At 49.7% G+C, this 22,007-nt stretch overlaps 1 protein-coding gene across 2 annotated transcripts in view; it reads left to right on the top strand.

The window, feature by feature from the left end:
• The first annotated feature begins 3,369 nt into the window (after positions 1-3,369).
• The window catches only part of CREB3 (cAMP responsive element binding protein 3), a 42,146-nt gene continuing 23,508 nt past the window's right edge, over positions 3,370-22,007 (top strand). The window contains exons 1-3 of one of the 2 annotated variants that reach the window (XM_086960010.1): positions 3,370-3,530; positions 12,192-12,329; positions 19,209-19,536. In XM_086960010.1, the coding sequence (XP_086816136.1) occupies positions 12,192-12,329; positions 19,209-19,536 (466 nt within the window). In that variant the 5' untranslated portion in view covers positions 3,370-3,530. Of the gene's footprint in view, positions 3,531-9,148; positions 9,170-12,191; positions 12,330-19,208; positions 19,537-22,007 lie in introns of those variants that run through there. The other variant, XM_086960009.1, reaches the window with a different exon arrangement.

Below are 22,007 nucleotides of genomic sequence, written 5' to 3' on the forward strand. Positions count from 1 at the left end.
AAACATAGAAGGAGCACTTATCTCGGATACGAGCGGTAAAGAAAGAGAAAGTGCTCGTGTTCAAGAGTGTCTTATACTGGTACAGTCCCTATGGTCATTGGTGGTTCCACTAAGCAATGTGGGAAATGTAGTTTAGTGTACTTGAAAAAAAAATCATTGGCTGCTGTTAAAACTCAGTAAAGCAAGAGAAAGCATAATCTGAAGGCTCCAATCCTGTAATAGAATGGGGTTTCTGCATGCATAATCGGGAGGAGGGAGACCTGCCCTGAAATTGGTAGTTTTCCGCCTGAATCAGGAGAGTTGGCATACATGTATTAGTCTAATCCCTAATCCTGATGTGGAAAAAAAGGCAGAAGATGTGGAAAAAAAAGGCACAAGAGAGTTGTGTGGCTTGTTTGTCAACCTCTAAACTAACCTCAGGGCTTTAAGTGGGATAAAAAACAGGGGGGTCTCTCAAAGAGTCGTGGCCGATGTAATTATGGGCATGGCTTAAAACATGTAAGCTAAAAATCTGTTCTTAGCATAGTGTGCCCATAGCTGCCAAGGTTTCAGATTGTGATGTGTGACATTTTCATAATTCCAGTGTAATTATGAGTGATATTTCAACGACTATGAGTGACATTTTTTCACAAGTAAAACCAAGCAATTAAATGCACCGTAAGAGAAATATATCAGAAATGACACCCATTTGAGCAATAAGAATCTCTGAAAAGTACTTGAAATAGCTACAAAACCCCTGAGAAAGGAAGACTGGATTTATAATGAACTCAACTAGGTGCCATCCGCCTATAGAGACATGGGTTAGTGTTTTATTCTAATGAAAGCCTGGCAGTTCCAGGCCTCGGAGCTCTAAATAGTGCTGCACTGCTGCTTACGCCCTCCCGTGCTCTAGCAGGATTCAAATAGGCCTGTGAGCTCCAACGGATCAAACTAGAATCACAAAGGCCCAAAGAGGATCTGAGAAGATCCAGACTAATACCACGTGGGCACTTTGAGAGCACGTGTCTGTTAGCCCTGTTGCAGTCTATAACTGGGGCCACTGGAATGTGCGTGCCGGATACATCGGCTGGCGTGTGATAGTGGCTGACATGAGGTTAGTGTACCTTGCCAAGACCAGTAAATGTGCAAAAGCAGGTGGGTACTTTACCACTGCAAAGCGAGATCAGTCGTGACTACTAAACATAATTTAACTGTCTTCATTTTTGTGTCACACCTTTCACCACTGTAGCATGTTTCATGCAGTTCTCGAATAAATGAACATAAAAGAAAACCATCACTTCTGAGAACTCCCCAGCTGATCCCCAAAGGTTACAGCCAGCCAGGAAACCCAAATCTCTCTACGGCCACCCCTAGGGCCAGTCTTCTATAGTTGCTCCTGTTGGGCCACTGCCAGCAAGACATCACCCCTCTCACAGGGGGGGAGCTGGCAGGAGGTATCATAAAGAGGAAGGCCGAGTCTCAGGCGCCCATGAGATGTGGAATAGGTTTGGACAGTAATAGCAGGGGCCTCGGAGCATAGTGAGAACAGGAGTCAGGCCGACCGGAATGCCAGTGGGATAGCAGGCTGCCATCAAGCCTCAACATCGGGCCGATCCGTGCACCAGGGAGGCACATCAGAAAGGGCTGTAAGTAAATAGAAAGGCAGCCTGACCATGTACCAGAGAAACAGCGCAGAATAATGGAAGCGTGGGGGACAGGTGGGTGCGCACTCACTGTGAACAGAGATCCAGCTCCGCCGGCAGAGCGGAGCTGGGCCAAAGCATCCCCCAGGAGCTGCAAAGACCAGTAAGTGATAGCGGCAAACACGAGAAAAGGAGGTGTCCAAGAGCACCTACAAAGCCTCGCCTGTTTCTTCATGCCATGACTCTCAGGCTCAACAGCAGCAGCTGCACAGTGAAGCGGTCCATGTGGTTGAGGTTTGGTTCCATCGGGTCGCAGAGATCGTTCCCATGGTTTTAAACAAAATTTACTGTGTGCAAGCTGCGCTGGCATTGTCACTGGCTGCAGCCTCCCACAACCTAACTTCATAAACTACAACTACTCGCTTGGGCAGCCGTACACTTTCATGATGTAATCAATCAGGAATGCTGCGTGAATCCCATTGCTACGATTGTAGCAGTTCTCAGCCAGTCGTCCCGAAGTCTGCGGGCCCTGAGCGCTGCCGACTTCAGCTTTAGCTTTATTCAGCATTAATGGCGCATGATTAGTAGCGCTAGGACTTCACAGCCCAGGAGGCGCTAAGCTTATTATGCGTGACTTGGCATTTCAGTGCGGTGATGCGGACCACCACACTGAAATGTGTTAGTCTCACACCTGATGCATTATACTTGGCAGGGCTGTGTGCCGCCTGACTGATATTTTACTGTTTCGGGCATTGTGTTCAGATATATGAAACAACACGTAACATTATACCTAGAACAAGCCAGGACTATTGGCTTTGCCAATAGTTGAAATAAGCAACAACTATGGCTTTGTTCTATCTATGCAAAATGCTCCACTTCGTAAAAGATGAGGCTGTGGAAAAAGTAAAAGGAGTCTCTTTGAACTTACACCAAATGCTTAAAAAAGTGGTAGTGCTAACGAGTTAAGATTTTCTTTTCCACCCCTGAGGGTGATGGTAAAAATGGAGAGCACGACAGGGACCAGTCTCGGTACCTGCTTTTATGACCTGGCCCATTTAAAGCCCTGGCTCCACCTCCCCGCACATGCGTGAGTGTCACGCGCAAGGAGTGAGACCGCGGCGCCTGTGCTCAATATGATGGTTTGCTCCCAGTCCTTCTTTTGTTTCTGCTCTCCACGTCCGGGCACGTCAGGTCCAGGGCGTCTTGACCAGTCTCGGCACCTGCTTTTATGACCTGGCCCATTTAAAGCCCTGGCTCCACCTCCCCGCACATGCGTGAGTGTCACGCGCAAGGAGTGAGACCCGCGGCGCCTGTACTCAATTTGATGGTTTGCTCCCAGTCCTTCTTTTGTGTCTACTCTCCACGTCCGGGCACGTCAGGTCCAGGGCGTCTTGACCAGTCTCGGCACCTGCTTTTATGACCTGGCCCATTTAAAGCCCTGGCTCCACCTCCCCGCACATGCGTGAGTGTCACGCGCAAGGAGTGAGACCCGCGGCGCCTGTACTCAATATGATGGGTTGCTCCTAGTCCTTCTTTTGTGTCTACTCTCCACGTCCGGGCACGTCAGGTCCAGGGCGTCTTGTCTCTTTTTTATGTCCACGCCTCGGTGTTTTCCAGGCTTGCGATACTCGAGAGAGCTGTCAGAGCAGCGGAGCGCGTTGCACGCTGGGACTTGTGGTTTCTTGTGCTTCCGGTTTCCTGTGTTCGCCGCCCGGTATCCATAGTGATGGTGTAAGAGCGAACCACCGAGACCGGCATGCCCCGCGCGGCTGACGTCATTTCTGTGGTGTTGGAAGTTGCTGAGAGTCCACTACAGGAGCCGGAGCCGGGGATCGGGGGGCAGGAGAGCTGCGAGCACAGCGGGGTACAGGGGGGCCCCGGCACCGGAGCGGAGACAGCGGCACCGAGGTGAGAGCCAGAGTCTAGGGGAGACCCGAGGAGAGGAAACCAACCCGAGGGACAGAGCTGCAGAGAGAGGGCAGGACTGCAGGGAGGGGAGGGATCAGAGGAACACCACAGAGCCCCCCCCCCCCCCAGAAAGACAGGGATGGGGGAGCCACACCCCTGAGAACTACAGGGAGGGGCTGGGATCAGAGGGATCCACACAGAGCCCCTCCCCCCCCCAGAACTACAGGGAGGGGCCACATCTCTGAGAACTACAGGGAGGGGCCACACCCCTGAGAACTACAGAGAGGGGCAGGGATCAGAGGGATCCACAGAGAGCCCCTCCCCCCCCCCCCCCAGAACTACAGGGAGAAGCCACACCCCTGAGAACTACAGGGAGGGGAGATCCACACCCCTGAGAACTGCAGGGAACTAGAGGGAGGGGCTGGGACCAGAGGGACACCATGGAAAACCCTCCCTGAGAACTACAGGGAGGGAGGGGGACCAGAGGGACACCATGGAGAACCCTTCCTGAGAACTACAGGGAGGGACTGGGACGAGAGGGACATCACAGAGAGCCACACCCCTGAGAACTACAGGGAGGGACTGGGACCAGAGGGACATCACAGAGAGCCACACCCCTGAGAACTACAGGGAACTAGAAGGAGGGGTTGGGACCAGAGGCACACCATAGAGAGCCCCCCCCCTGAGAACTAAAGGGAGGGGAGATCCACACCCCTGAGAACTGCAGGGAACCAGAGGGAGGGGCTGGGACCAGAGGGACACCATGGAAAACCCTCCCTGAGAACTACAGGGAGGGACTGGGACCAGAGGGACATCACAGAGAGCCACACCCCTGGGAACTACAGGGAGGGGCCACACCCCCTGAGAACTGAAGGGTGTCTCTACAATACTAGATTTAGGGGCGATGGAGGAGTGCTGGGTAGTAGCCAATGGGCTTCCTATCTCTGGAGTCACTACGCTCCTTCTATGATCACTTCCTTTAGGAAGTGGGCATAACTCTGTCCCAGAGTTCCTATGTTTGCCATCACAAAGATGGCAGACTCTAACATGTTGCATTCACTTCAGGTAGCCCACCTTAAGGGGGGAACTAGCCTGAAGGTAAACACGTCTCTCTGACTACTAAATTTCCTGCCTCGTCCAGATGCCATATGGGCCCTGGTCAAGGGGAGGTTGGCATCCTCTCTGTGAGGGAAGGGTGTGCGCTTTGAAGTTCTATACCTTTGAGGTCAGAAACTCATCTGTGGTTGCAGGCTGGGACCAGTTATCACATCAGTAGTTTGTTGGTTTTCAGAGGGCCCCTCTAAGGTGCTTTCTGTGTGCATGTATTATTAAATCTGACACGGACATCAGTGTGGATTTATTAATACGAGATGTTTGATACCAAACATCCCTATTGCAGTGAAACCATCATGTAGCTAGCAAACTCGTTTCACCAGTGTCCAGTATGTGCTTTAAAATGGCTTTCCTGGCCACATGTACTGGCAGTAATTGGACTGCGCAGCACAGGAGCATATCTGCTCATACAGTTATGCCCACACATGTGGTATAGTACACTCTGCCTTAGGGCTGTAAGGCCTGATACAGGGGTGACTTAACTATACTGCATACAGTGTCTGCTGTCATGGCACACAGGGATGTGTGCCATGTTGTGTTTTCACTTTTGTCTGCACTGAAACAAAAAGCCCGCAGTGGCAGTCTGTATGTTATGTTATGTTATGTTATGTTAGTTTTGTCTTTTATAGCGCACGGCTACTCCAGAGAGTGTCCCGGCGCTTTTATTAAAACCAGTCGTAGAGTAACAGAACACAGAACAAGCAAAAAGGAACAGCAAAAATCAGAGCGAAAATAATTACTGGGCAAAAAGCCAATTTTTAAGGCCCTTCCTAAAATTCAACAGATTAGAGGTGCTGCGTAGTGCCAGAGGCAACGTATGTGTTTGGTGAGTGGTCCCTTATGGTGGCACAATTCGTTCTACAGCCCTTTGAGACCCTATTTAGCCTCCTTGCCCTAGGCACCAGGGGTACCATTTACTAGGGACTTTCAGGGGGTGCCAATTGGGGAACCCAGTGTACTGTTTTGGTAAAGAACTCTGGCACTGGGGACCTGGATAGCCAGTGCGCGTCTGTCAAATTGCATTGGGTACCACATCTTGCTTGTATGAGAGTTTAAGCTATTAGTATTGTAAATGACAATGTCTTTTATTTTTGTTTTAAAAACCAAACACAAATAAAAGGCATAGCCATTTACAATGCCAATAGCTCAAACTTGCCTAAATGCGAGACCTATTGCATTGCAAATGCTTGTGTTGACTGTGTGTGGTTTTCAGTGTGGTTATCATACTGGCACGGTCAAAGAGGATGCTCAGGAGTGGGGGCATCCAATACATATGATGTGAAACTAGCCCAGGTATGGCATCCTCACTGTGAAGATCAACACAATTATCCGGGTTCTTCGCAGGAGTGGAACATCCCTTGTGTCGCTTGGAATAGGGCCAATTGTGAGACTTTCAGTGGAGAACTGGTAACAGGCAAACTGCCACCCGGTGCCAGTCTCCAAGGTACCTATTTTTGGTTCAGATGGAGCTGTGTGGCATCTGCATGACTATAAACACTATGTTAGAAGTCTGAAAGACTGAGCCATTGTGTTCGTGTCATTGGTGAGTAGGGTGGGTCAGATGGGCGACACTTGAAAAACTCCACAGGTAATTTAGTTTTTGGACAGAAGGGATCCAACTCCACCCAAACCGGTTTTGCAAGAAACAAAGCAAGCCACATAAGAGATGTCCCTCTGATTGTCGCCAACCTAGTTAAGCTAGTTAAGCACACTATTGGTTAATCTTGACCGATAATGTACAAGGTTGATGAGAAGTCCAACAAAATGCCATACCAGTGCAAGCATTTACAATATCTCCCCGGATATTTGAGAGTTCCCTGCAGAAGCTGGGAGCCAAACTACATATTGATACGCTGACAGCTTCCTAGGTAAAATCACTTATTCATGACAATGCTGCCCAACCAAAAAAATACCATATGCTACCCCAATCTCGGCAATCCCACTTAATAGCTCTAATCATAGCAATGCCACCACACTCCCCTTTCATTAAAAGGATCCTGAACTGCAACCATGTCAGCAATATCAACCACCCCCAGCAATCTAGCAAAGTCCTTACCCCAAAGTCTTAGCAAATGTCATTCAATCCCCTCCTATTCGGTGATATCATCTACTGGCCCTCCACCTAACATCACATGACTACCCTACCACAGCAATGCCACCTGTCTGCAACAGTCACAAAAGGTGTACCCCGTGCTGTTCCCCCAATTATGCAGACCCAACAACCTATTGGCAATAAAACTTGCTCTCCTGAACGGATGTAATATAATTTGCTTCAGACCTCAGCAAATACCATCTGCCCACGCAAAACGGGGAAAAACACCTGGTCGGTATACATTTTTTAAAGCAGTTCTGCCACTTGTTGAAGCTAGCACCCACCATGTCTAAACCACCCATTCACAACATTAGCTCAGTGACCAGCGAATCTTAAAGATCAAGAACCAGAATATATCAACCCTTGTACAAACATCAATTGAGTCTGGCTTCTTGGTGGAGTGGCAATGGCATTCTCAGTACTAGGTTCTTTGTAGTCCAGCAGCAGAGAGGAGGGGCCCTGCATCTCCTAAAGCTTGGGTGGTGCTGCTAAAAGCGAGTGTACTGCCCTGCCTGGGTACATTTGTAAAGCACTCAGTCCTACATGTTCTCATTGGCGTCTGGAATTTGGAGTCTCCATTGTCACATTCCTCATCTGAGAACTGAACTGCTCTGGTGCCACTGCGTGAAATAAAGCACACCCCTGACCATCACCAGGCACTGGCATCCGAGCTCACTCACTGGGTTACTGCAAGGACCGAACAGTTTACCCATGCTACACTCATTTGTCACTGCATGGACTAAGATCACACTGAACTATACACTCCTTCCTCATTGGAAGCACTGAGGATCAAACCTGTGCCATATTTCGTCAGTGCTTGGTCATTCCCGTGCAATAGCTCTTTGTCGTTGCATGGACTGAGGTCTCACTCGTGCTGTACTCCATCGTTACGTGAACTGAGAACCGAATCTGCGCTGTACTCCTTTGTCGATGGATGGAATAACAAGCATTTTCTGGCATGTGTATCCCTAATAATAATAATAATAATAATAAAACAATTGCCGCACTAAGCCCACTCAACGGTCACCTCTGTGTCCCTGCACATAGCATCCCTGTGCATGCATCACTGCTTGGGAAAAAACACACCAACAGGCAGGAGATCTGCAGGGTATGAAATCTCGAAATACATGGCATCCGGCTGAGATGTGCAGATGAACAGAGGTTGCGATCTGATGGACCCTCAGATATACACTGGGGGTGCGCAAGGGGATCGATCAAATGCCCAGAGAGAGAGATGCCTAGTGGCACCAACATGAGACAAGCTTCCAATGTAATATCAGATGTGTGACCCGATGCAAATCTGATCTAACTATTAATTACTGCTTCCAGTGTGCTGTCTCAGCAGCAGGGAGAGCACTGAGGGTGCGGTCACTGCGGCAAGGACGTTCGGTTTCCAGTGTGTGTCAATGTAGCAGGGACAGCTCCAAGAGCCCTTTAGCTGCACAAGACAAGCACTTGTGCCATATTTTGCACAGGTTCTTTTCTGCGTGATGTGCAAGCACTATGCACACTGCCTAGTTGTGAAAACAGGCTGATAAACCTAATGTGTTATTTTATTTTGAGAAATTGCTGAACATTCTTGCCTTCTGATGCTTTCCGCCCTCACGTCCTTTATATTGGGCGTTCGTACCCACTAGTAAATATCACAAACACGTATGTTCAAACAGACGCAGCAGGTGCACACCTGTACACAAGCTCACATACAGAAACAGGCACAAAAACATCCACTGACAACCACGATCACAAAACCGTGCATTCCAAAATTCACACATGCACACACTACCAAACATACACAAAACACACGCTCAAATGCAAAAGGTGCACACCAGTATACAAGCAACCATGCTAAAACGCACACAAACACATCCACCAATACACGTGCAATTATGCACACAATGCAACCACATGCAGTTACACATGTAGGCAGAAACACACACCGTTTTAGGTCTTGCCTAGGCAACGCGCCAGCGCTGCTCTAGGAGATGACCTTTAGAAATTCGTCAGCTCTTTTCAAGCACTCATGCTTGTGCTTGCATCCACCTTGCGGGAGCGAGCAGCGGCGCGCGCGATAATTGAAAACAGATGGCCCGCGTGCCGCTGCTCGCTCCCGCAGGGTGGATGCCACACACAAGCACGAATGCTTGAAAAGAGCTGTTTGCATTTGCCTGCTCGCGGTCATTTTAACTTTCAGCGCACTATGAACTTGAAAACCACCCTCCCCTCATATTCTTTTCCTTACATCCTTGACACGGGAACGGTATACTTCCTAATAAACTGCTTATAAGTAAGCGAATTCCCTGTTTATCTTAAGGAGGCACGTCGTACCTGGATTCCAGATCTACCAAGCCGACTGCTGCCTGCGAGGTTAGTGTCCCCAGGGTACAATCGCGGACTTGAAGCAGTGCAACAAGGAGGTGTATATCTACTCTGTGTGGTGAGGAATTGTAAACTCCGGAAGTTTAACTTTCTTCAACACCCTAGGATTTCTTTCTCTCTCTCTCTCTCTCTCTCTCTCTCTCTCTCTCCGCACTTTCTCTCTCTCTCTCGCCGCACTTTCTCTCTCTCTCTCTCTCTCTCTCTCTCTCTCTCTCCGCACTTTCTCTCTCTCTCTCTCTCTCTCTCTCTCTCTCTCTCTCTCTCTCTCTCCGCACTTTCTCTCTCTCTCTCTCCATCTCTGTATCCTCTCCCCCTGTCTCTTTTTTGCTCTCTGTGGCATTGTCTGTCTAAAGCACACACAATCGTTAATATTTTTTTATATCAACACTCCGACCCAGTCCGCTTTTCCTGTTCACCATTGGTTATGTGCCTTTAAATTTTGTTTTACACACTATGACTGTCTAGACCAGAGCTTTCCAAAGTGTGTGCCGCGACACCGTACTGTGTCGCCTCCACTCTGTGGGTGTGTCGCGTGACAATGACCCCCCCCTCGTGTGTGGCAGCCCGGGCTCAGACAGCTCCCGGGCACACACGCAGCCGCATCCGAGCACTTCACAGGTCATTAAAAGACCGTTTGTGTGCTTGTTAAAGAGGCTTTGTTGATGTTTAACCCCTCCTAAGAGCCCCTGCAGCGCAACCCTAGCTACTGATAAATGTTTCAGCAGCCCCCCCCCCCCCCCCCCCCCCCCGGAATGTGGCTCTAGTAGCGCCTCTGCGCCTGGGGGGTGTCTGCTGCTGTCAATATGCTCTGTAGCGCCTCCCTCCACCCTGGGCCCAGCAGGCACCAGTCTTAGCCAGGGGCACCAGCTGCTGCGAACATGATTCTTGCTCCTTGACCTTGTCGGACACCTGGCCGTGGCAGCTTCCTAGCAGTTTCGAAAGGAGTCTCTGCTTGGAGCACTGGTTCAAGGCGCTGCTTCTTATTAATTAGACAACTCACGCGTTAGAAGACAGGTGGGGACTCTGTCCAGCCTCAGGTCCATGGGCTTTTTATCTTATGACCTCCGCATTTATTTATAATCATTACGTCATTGTATTTGTCTATTTTGCAGAATTTATTTCTCAGTAGTTGCTTTTAATAATAATAATATCACAACCAACGGCTCCCTGTAATGCACAAACAGCAGAGGCAATGCTTTTCCAGGGGCGGCTCACGCGAGAAGTTCCTGAGAGAAGGGGAATGGCGAAAGGGTGCCAGAGATATGGGAGGGGGGCAGAGATAGAGGGAGTGATAGAGAGGGAGAGAGCGAGAGAGCAGGGAGAGACAGAGAGAGAGAGAGAGATACTGAAGGATGCAGAGAGGGGGCGAGAGACATACAGATGGAGAGAAACACAGAGAGAGGGAGAGAGACTGAAGGATGAAGAGAGAGAGATAAAGAGAGATGAAGAGAGAGGAGGGATAGAGAGGGGGGATAGAGAGGGGGAGATAGACTGAAGGATGGAGAGAGAGAGTGAGAGAGATACTGAGGGAGAGAGCCAGAGAGAGAGAGAGAGAGAGAGAGAGAAAGAGAGGGGGAGAGAGAGAGAGACTGCAGGGAGAGGGAGAGGAGGGAAAGGGAGAGGAGTGGGAGTGAGAGGGAGATGGAGAGTAGAGAGAGAGGGAGAGGAGGGGAGAGGGAGAGAAGTGAGAGGGAGACGGAGAGGAGTGAGAGGGAGATGGAGAGGAGAGAGGAGGAAGAGGGAGAGGAGTAAGACGGAGGGAGGGAGAGGAGGAGGGAGAGAAGTGAGACGGAGAGGAGAGAGAGAAAGGGAGAGGAAGAGGAGGGAGAGAGGGAAAGGGAGAGAAGGGAGAGAGAGAGGAGACAGAGGGAGAGGAGGGAGAGGAAGAGGAGTGAGTGAGAGGGAGAAGAGGGAGGGAGAAGAGGGAGAGGAAGAGGGGTGAGACGGAGAGGAGAGAGGGAGAGGAAGAGGAGGGAGAGAAGGGAGAGAGAGGGAGAGGAGACGGAGGGAGAGGAGGGAGAGGAAGAGGGAGAGGGAGGAGACGAGGGAGAGGAGGAAGAGGAAGAGGAGTGAGAAGGAGACGGAGAGGGAGAGGGGAGAGGAGGTAGAGTGCATGGCTAAACACTTATAATATCCCATCGGCGAAACCTATTGGCTTTGCCAATGCTTGTTTTGTTTTCTGCTCGGTCAGGCATACACTCTCGGTTCAAAGTGGTTTGGAAAGGTGCGCAAAAAAGAAGCAGCCGCTGCACCCTGAGCATTAGGTACCACATTACAACGAATTAAATCGCCATGGCGATTTTAAATAAATTAAGTATTTCCTAAATGAAAGAGATGCCAACCAACAGCCTGACTAAACTGTAGTTGGTCGATGCTGCTTCCCACAAAACGGAAGTGACATATCGGATCGCCAGCCATTAGTGAGCCAGCTAAGCAGAGCAACGCTAGAGTGAACCAATGGCAGGTGGGATTACCCTCCAGATAGTGTATACTACAGGTCTTGCAGACAGCACATGCGCTGCCTAGGCTCGTCCTAAAAAGGGGCCCTTTCCTACACTCCCATCCCGTTGCTCAGGCGATTATGGACGCTTTACTGCCAGTACCCCTCTGTCAGTGACCCCTCCGCTCATTCAACGTCTCATAAATTGGTAATGCATTGCGGCTCAGTCCTGTAAATAAGTGGCTCATAAATGATGGTAGTTTGGGTTGGTGAGTAGCGTACCTGGGTAAACCATGCCATTTAAACTTGTCTGGCAAAGTCTTAAGATTCTACGCCTCTGATTTGCGTGCTACAGCTTCTTAGATGCAGAACCTCCAAGAACCTGCTAGCAGTGTCGTTTTCAATATGGGTTAGTTGTGGACAGCTTGGATGTCGCGATGAGAGATCCAGCAATCCCGACCACTAAACAGGCTGGAGCATGTGATAAATGATTTCCTTCCCAGGTCTGCTCATTGTTTAAGTTTAACAGACTTACACCTTGAGGACCTGACACTAACCACACCACTGCATGCAGTACGATTCCTACATGTGTGATTTCTAGGTTTATGTTTCATATTTAGTTTCCTTTCTTTTACTCCAGATGCTCTGTTCAGAAGACATGGCTGAATTTGGCGATCAAGAGCTGCTGGATTTCCTTCTGCAGGACCGGCTCTCGTCCCCTGAGTTCCTGGATGATGACGGAAAAGCGACCGAAGCCTGGGACTTACCCGAGCCTGATGTAAGAACCGTTGAAAATGACATTTGTTGAGCCAGTAGTGGAGGTCTCTGACCCTCCTGAGGGGACCCAACAGGAAACCTAGCTAGATATAATGTTGATATTTGTGCAGGCATACTTTATTTTTAGGTTCGGCGTGACAGCGCCAGGAGGCGGATAGAGCTTTTTCACTAATACATATGCATGGGCTTTAGTGGCGTACCTACCTCTCTCCTCATGCTATCGGCTGTGATGTTTTGTTCATTCTGACACTAGGGTGCTTACATTTCAGTGCAGAGGTGGACTGTTTTCAGATCTAAAATACATCCTCACACTGATTGTCACATGCATTTCTTGATGCCAGACGTGAATTTGAAACATAAGCAATTATTTTCATTGCATCACAACAAAGTCTCTTTTTAATGTCTTTTACAGGCCCAGAAGTGACCTTAACATGGCTTGCTAATGATTTTTCATTCTATGCATATAAGTGCAGCCTTACCCCAAGATGGCCAGTCCAGGGTCTCGTGAGACACAATTATTATTATTAATGGAAATTTGTATACAAAGAGCGCAACTAAACCCGTAGGCATCAAGGCGCTGAGGATGGTAACCAGAGAGCTCAAATATCACCAGCGGGGGAATTAGAGATAGGCTTCTTGGAATACCCAGGTCTTGAGTGCCTTACGGAACAGAGTGTGAGAGGAAATCACTTTGAGATCATTAGGGAGCGTATTCCAAAGTCTGGGTGCAAGGAAGCGAAAAAACCTTCCGCCCTACCTGGCCTTGGCTATACGGGGGACAGCAAGCAAGTTTTTACTGGAAGAGCGGAGTGTTCTACCAGGGATGTAATGGGCCACCAGGGCACGAATAGCCTCCGGTCCAGATTCATTGAGGGCACGGTGAGTAAGGCATAACGCCTTGAAATTAATCCTTGCCTGCATGGGAAGCCAGTGCAGGTCTTTTCTGATGGTGGTGCCCGAGGAACGTTTAGGGGCGCTGACAACAAACCGGGCAGCCGCATTCTGCACGGTCTGGTGGCGCTGGATCAGACCACTGCTAATGCCAAGGTATAGGGCATTGCAATAGTCCAGTCTGGAGGTAATGACCGCTATTGCTACCTATTTGCGTGCCTCAGGGGAGAGATAGTGAGTGATTTTTCTTAAAATCCTCAGGGCATTGCAACAGGTGGACACAGTCCTACTGACCTGTTTGTCTAGGTAGAGGGAGGTGTCCAATATGACCCCAAGGTTGCGGGCAGAGGACAGGCCCCAAGGACGGACTGCCGCCAGTCCATGGACCAGGTCTAACTTTTGCCCCCAAAAATGAGGACCTCCGTTTTCTCCCCATTCAACTTAAGGAAGTTCTTGACCATCCATCCGGCGACTGCCTCCATACAGTTTTTAAAATTATGCGCAGTTATGCTCGCAGATTGAGAGATGGAAGCCATAATCTGCGTGTCATCGGCGTAGGAGAGATCTTCCAGCCCAAAGGATCTTAAGCCTGGCGAGAGGGGCGACGTAGACGTTAAAAAGCATCGGGCTCAGTGCGGTGCCCTGTGGGACCCCACACTTCACGGCCTTAATGGGTGACATGTACTCGCCTAGCTTAACCCTTTGCTTCCGTTGGTCAAGAAAGGAAGCAAGGAGATTGAGTGCAGAGCCCTTGACTCCCAGCTCACTGAGTCTGCTGACAAGAATAGTAGGGGACAGGGTGCCGAAAGCCACCGTAAGGTCAAGTAACACCAGTAAGGTAGTCTGTCCGGTGTCGACCTTAGAACGGATGCCATCGACCACCACTGTAAGTGCCGACTCAGTGCTGTGGGTCCTCCGGAAACCGTGCTGTGAGGGGTCAATAGAGTTGGTACTGTCGAGGAAAGCACTCAAGTGGAGATTAAGATGAGTCTCCAGAAGTTTAGCAGGGGCAGGGAGAAGGGAAATGGGACGAAAGTTCTTTAATATCTCAGGGTCCAGGGTAGGTTTTTTCAATAGAGGCTTGACAGTGGCCAATTTCCAAGAGAGGGGATAGATCCCCTCTGAAATGGCCAGGTTCATAACCTCTATCAAAGGGGGCAGGATAGTCTGTCTACAGTCTTTGAGGACCTTTAAGGGACCTGGGTCCAAAGGTGACCTGGACTTAAGCTTGTCCAGCAGAGAATTCAGATGAGTAGAGGTGATGGCAGGGAACTGAGAAAGGGAATGGGAAGGGGTAGGGGCTGGGGCATCCGAAAAGGTCGGAGAGGAGGCAGAAAGGGAGCTGGAGTTGAGGGTTTCCAGGTCTGTGTAGATATCCAAGATCTTCTCATGGAAGAAAGTGGAGATCTGGTCACACAGAACCTGTGAAGCTGTTATGGGGTCAGGCATCTGAATAAGGGACAGGTTATCCACTATCTTAAATAGATCACTAGATGATTTAAGAGAGGACGTGAGTTTGGAATAGTGAGCCTGTTTGTCTCTAAGTATGGCCGCTTTATAGTCTTTGAGAAGGGTTCTATGCTTATCCCTCTCTATAGGATCAAGATGTGTCCTCCAAAGCCTTTCCTGCCTTCTGCATCCTTGTCTAAGAGATTCGGAATACCAGGGGGCTGAGGGCCGTTTCCTAGCAGAATAGTGGGGCCTGGCAGGGGCGAGTGAGTTGACAGCCTCCGTCAAGGAATTGGAGAGGTCAAGAGCCGCCGTGTGAACATCACCAGTAGATGAGGGCTTGAATGTGACCAGATAGGGAGTGAGGGAGTCATTTTGTGATCTCCCCGAAATTCCTTCTCAAGACCCACTTGGCGTGATAGGGCTGAGGGCCACTGGGAGAAGAAGGGGATAAACTAATGTGGAAAAACAAAATGGTCTGACCACGACAGAGGGAAAGGGATACCAATAGAAAGGCGAGAATCGTTACTGAAAATTCCATCCAGAGTGTGGCCAGCTGAATGGGTAGGCCCAGTCCCTAACAGCGGCAGGCCGTAGGAGGAAAGGGCGACCAGCAGATGGGAGGTGTCAGGGGAAGTATACTTTTCCAAATGGAAATTAAAATCTCCTAAAATGGTTAAACTGGGCCCATCGATATAGGGCTCTAGGATCTTAAGGAGTTCAAAGCAGAACGCCGACCTAGGACCAGGGGGTCTGTAGACCAGTATCCCGGTAAAGGAGATAGTGGGGGAGGGAATGAGGGTAAAATGCATTGCCTGAAGGTGCTCGGATGGGGAGGACAGATGGACAGTCCGGCATTTTATGGAGCTGAGATAAAGTATCCCCAGGCCTCCTCCCACACGACCCACTCTGTCCATCCTGGCCAGCGAGTACCCTTCAGGAATAGCATTCATCAGGTCCGGCTAAGAAGAGTCTGTGGGCCAAGTTTCTGTATTGAAGGCCCAGGTGGGCTTTTCCTGTGAAATAAGATCTCTGAAGGAGATATTATTTTTGACCAATGAGCGGGAATTCAGAAGGAGACCCGTGTAGACAGTGGGAGAAGGGGGAAGCCTCGTGGAGGGAGGGTAACAGATAGCCTTATCCGGAGATGTAAGCATAATGGTTTTGTTGTTACAGCCACATGCCAAGACTTTTGTAAGTAAATTCAGGAGTAAGGGAGTGATGACAGGGCAGCCTAGAGGGTTTTAAAGCTCGCAGGACAGATGACAAATATAAGGGATCACCTGAGACAGCATGGCTGGCCTCTGGTGCTTCCTTGTCGCTGACGGGCTGGACTCTGGCTGGACTCTGGCTGGACTCTGGCTGGACTCCGGCCCGAATGCGGCGCGGCCGCTGATCGCCTGAAGCACGAGTGCCCAATCAAAGATGGCTGCTGCCGAATTGCGGCGCCCGGGAGCCTCAGCCCAAGCAGAGTGCAAATTATGCAAAGTCCCTCACAGAGCAAGAGTAAGTGTTAAAATATGGGAAGCGCCACAATAAACTCCGTGGACGCTGAGAAGTGGGAGGGAGCGGACACAAGGGGCAAAGAGCAATGATACAATAAAATCAATGACCGAGTAAAAATAAGGATTAAAAACGCTGTCAGACAATGCCTCCCGGCTTTCCGCCTCAGGAGATAAACGAGCAGCAATCACTCATATGCTCTCCTAGGCTGTTTAAATACTGGCGACTAAAGCGCCTGAAGCACTAGTGCCCAATCAAAGACACAACTTTTCTTTACTGCTGCTATGATGCAATATTTTAATTTGACTTTAAGTTCCTGGTGGCTTCAATTTTCTGCTGTTTGATGGAGCATTTTTTAGCTCCTGTCAGCTTCTGTTCCCTGACACCGTGGTTGATACGTTTTCTGGGTCGCTCCTTGGCAAATATGTCTTAATTTTAATTATGATTTTTTTTCTGTGCCATGGAAACCTCTCTCTTCATTCCAAGCTAGTGAAAATAAATTTGGCTAAATTAAACAAGTTATTTGGAACAAGTGTACTAACAAATACACATTCAGTTCCTTGTTAATACACCCCCCGAAACGCCTTTCTAGAGATAACAGCACTACCTGCACCAAGTTTGGTGAAAAACTACAGCAACTTTGAAGTAAGCATACTGCATTTACCAGAATGCAATGGTGTGAACTTTGCTGGGATGAGATGCAGTGTGCTCCCTCCCCCTTGCATTTGTTACTACTCTTTAACAGTTCATCCCATGATTTTGCCTCAGTACAGCTGCATCTCCAGGATCCATGGGCCATAGTCATCTTCTGTAACTTAAATGCTTCACATTATAGGTCAATACAATTATGTTATACTTGGACTTGCTTAAATAGCTTTGTCAATAACTAATAATCATGAAACAGGATAGTATAAACCATACGCGTGGAGGGGAGGTGGATCATGAACCATGCTAGGCTGCGCCTTTTGGGAGTCCTGACCAATCTCCTTACCTGGCAGTAGGAATAAATAACCCATTGCAGTCTGCATATTCATAGACATCAGCGATGGGGACTCTGTGTTTAAGGTCAAGTTGCAGTTTCCATTGAAACAGCGTTTTGCCTTTGCATATAACGTTGGTGTTATTCTTTGCAAAACGTTTCAAAAATTCAATCGGTTTATGTTCAACATATCACATTTTGTGCAGACAAAACCAGGGAAGAGAGAACAAAGAGAAGTATTAAAAAAAAGCAAAAAAGCATTTTAGCTCCATTAGGAATCCTGCTCTAAAGACCGAACAGAACTACACTAAACTTGACGTCAAACTAGACCTTTATGCATAAGAGGCCTTGCTAGCGTTGGTGTAAATCAGTTCAGTAGTTTCAGCAAGGGGTGGCAAAGGTGCAATGAGAGCAGAAACAGGTCCATCTGCTAATAACCTTTTATTGCTGTATAATGGAGCTGCATCACATTCGAAATGCAAAAAGCACATTAAACCCAGCGCAGGTATCTCCGGTTTCATGGAGATGGAAGAAAGGGAGAGGGGGCAAATATTTGATTTGCTAATCATTTTAGTGGTATTTCATCAATGTGAACAATATGTGGCCGACACTTATCTTTTTTGGCATGCTTGTGGTATTTTGATTCACGTGCAGATCCATCAATGGGGCAATGATACATTTCAGAGGTGGGGAATTCAATAAAATCTTTACTTGTCCGTAGGGTAGGGTGCTTCATAAATCTGCTTGTCCTTTAACAAAATCCACTCGTCCCTTCGGTGTTCTATAGTGCGGCGACAAATTATCAGCAATATCATTATATGAGAACTCTCTTATAAAGCCTATTGGATTATGTTAGGGCTTATACTATAGTAAGGTCTGTATACAACAATTCCCTTATCTTGCCACCTTTCCATAGATCTGCGTACTGGGGCTCGGGGTAGCGGTAAGCAATAGTTCCAGGGTTGAAATGCCCTTTTGAGTCTGTACAAAAGCCATTTAAAGAAACTCAGAACCTGCACTCACTCATGCCATGACCGGACAAAACAACTCGGGGATGCCTCCATGACACAGAAGTGTCGAGGTCAGAAGGTGACTGGTAGAACACCGGTATCTCCCTGTAATTGTTTAACACATAAGGCTTTGGAGTCGTGTTGTACCATATGAACATGTTCCAAATTCCATTTTGGACATGTCTTTCACATCTGACCCCACTGCAGAGGCCTTGGCTGTGGGTTGTTTGTGTTCTTCTGTAATAAATTGCATTGTTGTCCTTTTCTGAAACCCTAGAGATGGCACATAAAAGCCCGGGGGGCTGAACATGGACGAGCGGGGGATAGCCACTGGACTTTAATGGATGTATGCATGATGTAAGAGAGGTGTCGCCTTAGCAGCCCTGGGGTCCTGTGTAACCAGTGCTGTGAAATGCTTTAAGTATCCCCCTTACTCGCAGGGAGCAGAGGAGAAGTCCCCGCCCACAGGGCACCCCTGAACTCACCCCGGACTGCGTCCTTTGAGGCACTGGAAGCTTCCTTGTGTTGAATCACATCTAGTCCACCCTACACGTCACTCTCACTTCTGCACACTTACATAATCCTAGTAATCAACCAACCACAGCGACTCTCCGTTGGCCGCTGGTGGTGGCTGTGATGGGGCGACTGTCCATTGAAGTGCCAGGCTACAGAGAGACTGTGATGAGAGAGGCGGCGGCGGTGGCATGCCGCAGCTCCGGGGCGACTCCAGGGCTCTGCTTCAGTCACCCTAGAGCAGCCCTCTCACAGGAGCCGACTGTGAAGCCCCGTCAGGGCTGCCCCATCCCTCGTTGACCACAGGAACACTGGGCTGGTGTACATGCAGCTGCGATGGTCGCTACCACTTACCCACGTCACCCTCAGTGCGCAGGTGGTCAAAACACGTGATTAATGCATTTCAATTCAGTGATGCGGATCATCACATTAAAATACGTGCTTGGTACTTGGCAGGCCTGCTGTTTGGCTTCGGTGAAGAGCTGAGGGTTATCAGATGCACACCAAAAGCATTATTTCTTTTTGTTTTTTGCAGATGTTGACTAAGAATGACATGGAAGATTTTCTCAGCTCTATACTAGGGCCCTTTGAGGATGACTTGGGCGTCGCACAACAGCACTCTCCTCCAGGAAGTGACAGTGGCATATCGGAGGACAATCTTCCTTTTCGCAGTCCAAACACATGGGAAACTTCTCCCTCGTCTAGTCCCAATATCTGCAGTGTCTTAGACAGCCCTAGAAATTCTGACATTGTGCAGTTTGATCATACATACTCGCTTCACCAGGACTTGCAGGAGGTGGAGGAATCGGTCCTTGAGAGTGTCAGATCTGAGACATCCGAAGGCGATGTATTCATTGATCTAGGTAAGGCTGGAATCCTGAGTTCATACCTTAACTGTGGTATGATCGACTGAGTAAAGGCAAGGCCTTCAGTGTCCCTTTAGTTGCTATAAAATATTAAATGTTTCCTGGTTAAAAGTCTTATATGATTTTAGACCTTAGTTGTTGGGAGGGAACTGTGTTAAAATGGGTTTTACATGATTGGTTTTAATTGCGCTGGAAGGAAGGTTTTTGGTGAGTATGTTGGTACTGATCATATTTGAATATGCATCTGTTTGTTGTGTGTGATTGGGGCAACATTTTCAGTATGAGAATGTTGGCATTATTTTGATTTAATTATGATGAGAAAGGATGGGTGAGAGAATCTTTGTGATTCCTTGGGAGGTCTTTCTCCGATGGGAATCGGAGTGTAATCATAGGAGTGAATGGGAGTCTCGTAGGCGAGTAAGAGGGCATTGGGCGGGCTGGTAGAGTGTGCCTGGGAGTCCATGAATGGGAGTCTCGTAGGCGAGTAAGAGGGCATTGGGCGGGCTGGTAGAGTGTGCCTAGGAGTCCATGAATGGGAGTATCGTAGGCGAGTAAGAGGGCATTGGGCGGGCTGGTAGAGTGTGCCTGGGAGTCCGTGAATGGGAGTATCGTAGGCGAGTAAGAGGGCATTGGGCGGGCTGGTAGAGTGTGCCTGGGAGTCCATGAATGGGAGTCTCGTAGGCGAGTAAGAGGGCATTGGGCGGGCTGGTAGAGTGTGCCTGGGAGTCCCTGAATGGGAGTATCGTAGGCGAGTAACAGGGCATTGGGCGGGCTGGTAGAGTGTGCCTGGGAGTCCGTGAATGGGAGCATCGTAGGCGAGTAAGAGGGCATTGGGCGGGCTGGTAGTGTGCCTGGGAGTCCATGAATGGGAGTATCATAGGCGAGTAAGAGGGCATTGGGCGGGCTGGTAGAGTGTGGCTTGTAGTCCGTGAATGAGAGTCTCGTAGGCGAGTAAGAGGGCATTGGGCGGGCTGGTAGAGTGTGCCTGGGAGTCCGTGAATGGGAGTATCGTAGGCGAGTAAGAGGGCATTGGGCGGGCTGGTAGAGTGTGCCTGGGAGTCCATGAATGGGAGTATCGTAGGCGAGTAAGAGGGCATTCGGCGGGCTGGTAGAGTGTGGCTTGTAGTCCGTGAATGGGAGTATCGTAGGCGAGTAAGAGGGCATTGGGCGGGCTGGTAGAGTGTGCCTGGGAGTCCGTGAATGGGACTATCGTAGGCGAGTAAGAGGGCATTGAGCGGGCTGGTAGAGTGTGCCTGGGAGTCCGTGAATGGGAGTATCGTAGGCGAGTAAGAGGGCATTGGGCGGGCTGGTAGAGTGTGGCTTGTAGTCCGTGAATGGGAGACTCGTAGGCGAGTAAGAGGGCATTGGGCGGGCTGGTAGAGTGTGCCTGGGAGTCCGTGAATGGGACTATCGTAGGCGAGTAAGAGGGCATTGGGCGGGCTGGTAGAGTGTGGCTTGTAGTCCGTGAATGGGAGTCTCGTAGGCGAGTAAGAGGGCATTGGGCGGGCTGGTAGAGTGTGCCTGGGAGTCCGTGAATGGGAGTATCGTAGGCGAGTAACAGGGCATTGGGCGGGCTGGTAGAGTGTGGCTGGGAGTCCGTGAATGGGAGTCTCGTAGGCGAGTAAGAGGGCATTCGGCGGGCTGGTAGAGTGTGCCTGGGAGTCCGTGAATGGGAGTATCGTAGGCGAGTAAGAGGGCATTGGGCGGGCTGGTAGAGTGTGGCTTGTAGTCCGTGAATGGGAGTCTCGTAGGCGAGTAAGAGGGCATTGGGCGGGCTGGTAGAGTGTGCCTGGGAGTCCGTGAATGGGAGTATCGTAGGCGAGTAAGAGGGCATTCGGCGGGCTGGTAGAGTGTGCCTGGGAGTCTGTGAATGGGAGTATCGTAGGCGAGTAAGAGGGCATTGGGCGGGCTGGTAGAGTGTGGCTTGTAGTCCGTGAATGGGAGTCTCGTAGGCGAGTAAGAGGGCATTGGGCGGGCTGGTAGAGTGTGCCTGGGAGTCCATGAATGGGAGTATCGTAGGCGAGTAAGAGGGCATTCGGCGGGCTGGTAGAGTGTGCCTGGGAGTCCATGAATGGGAGTATCGTAGGCGAGTAACAGGGCATTGGGCGGGCTGGTAGAGTGTGCCTGGGAGTCCGTGAATGGGAGTATCGTAGGCGAGTAAGAGGGCATTGGGCGGGCTGGTAGAGTGTGCCTGGGAGTCCGTGAATGGGAGTATCGTAGGCGAGTAAGAGGGCATTGGGCGGGCTGGTAGAGTGTGCCTGGGAGTCCGTGAATGGGAGTATCGTAGGCGAGTAAGAGGGCATTGGGCGGGCTGGTAGAGTGTGCCTGGGAGTCCGGAATGGGAGTATCGTAGGCGAGTAAGAGGGCATTCGGCGGGCTGGTAGAGTGTGCCTGGGAGTCCGTGAATGGGAGTATCGTAGGCGAGTAAGAGGGCATTGGGCGGGCTGGTATAGTGTGCCTGGGAGTCC

The sequence above is a fragment of the Lissotriton vulgaris genome, chromosome 3_1 (assembly GCF_964263255.1).
Source record: "Lissotriton vulgaris chromosome 3_1, aLisVul1.2, whole genome shotgun sequence".
Classification (NCBI taxonomy): Eukaryota; Metazoa; Chordata; class Amphibia; order Caudata; family Salamandridae; genus Lissotriton; species Lissotriton vulgaris.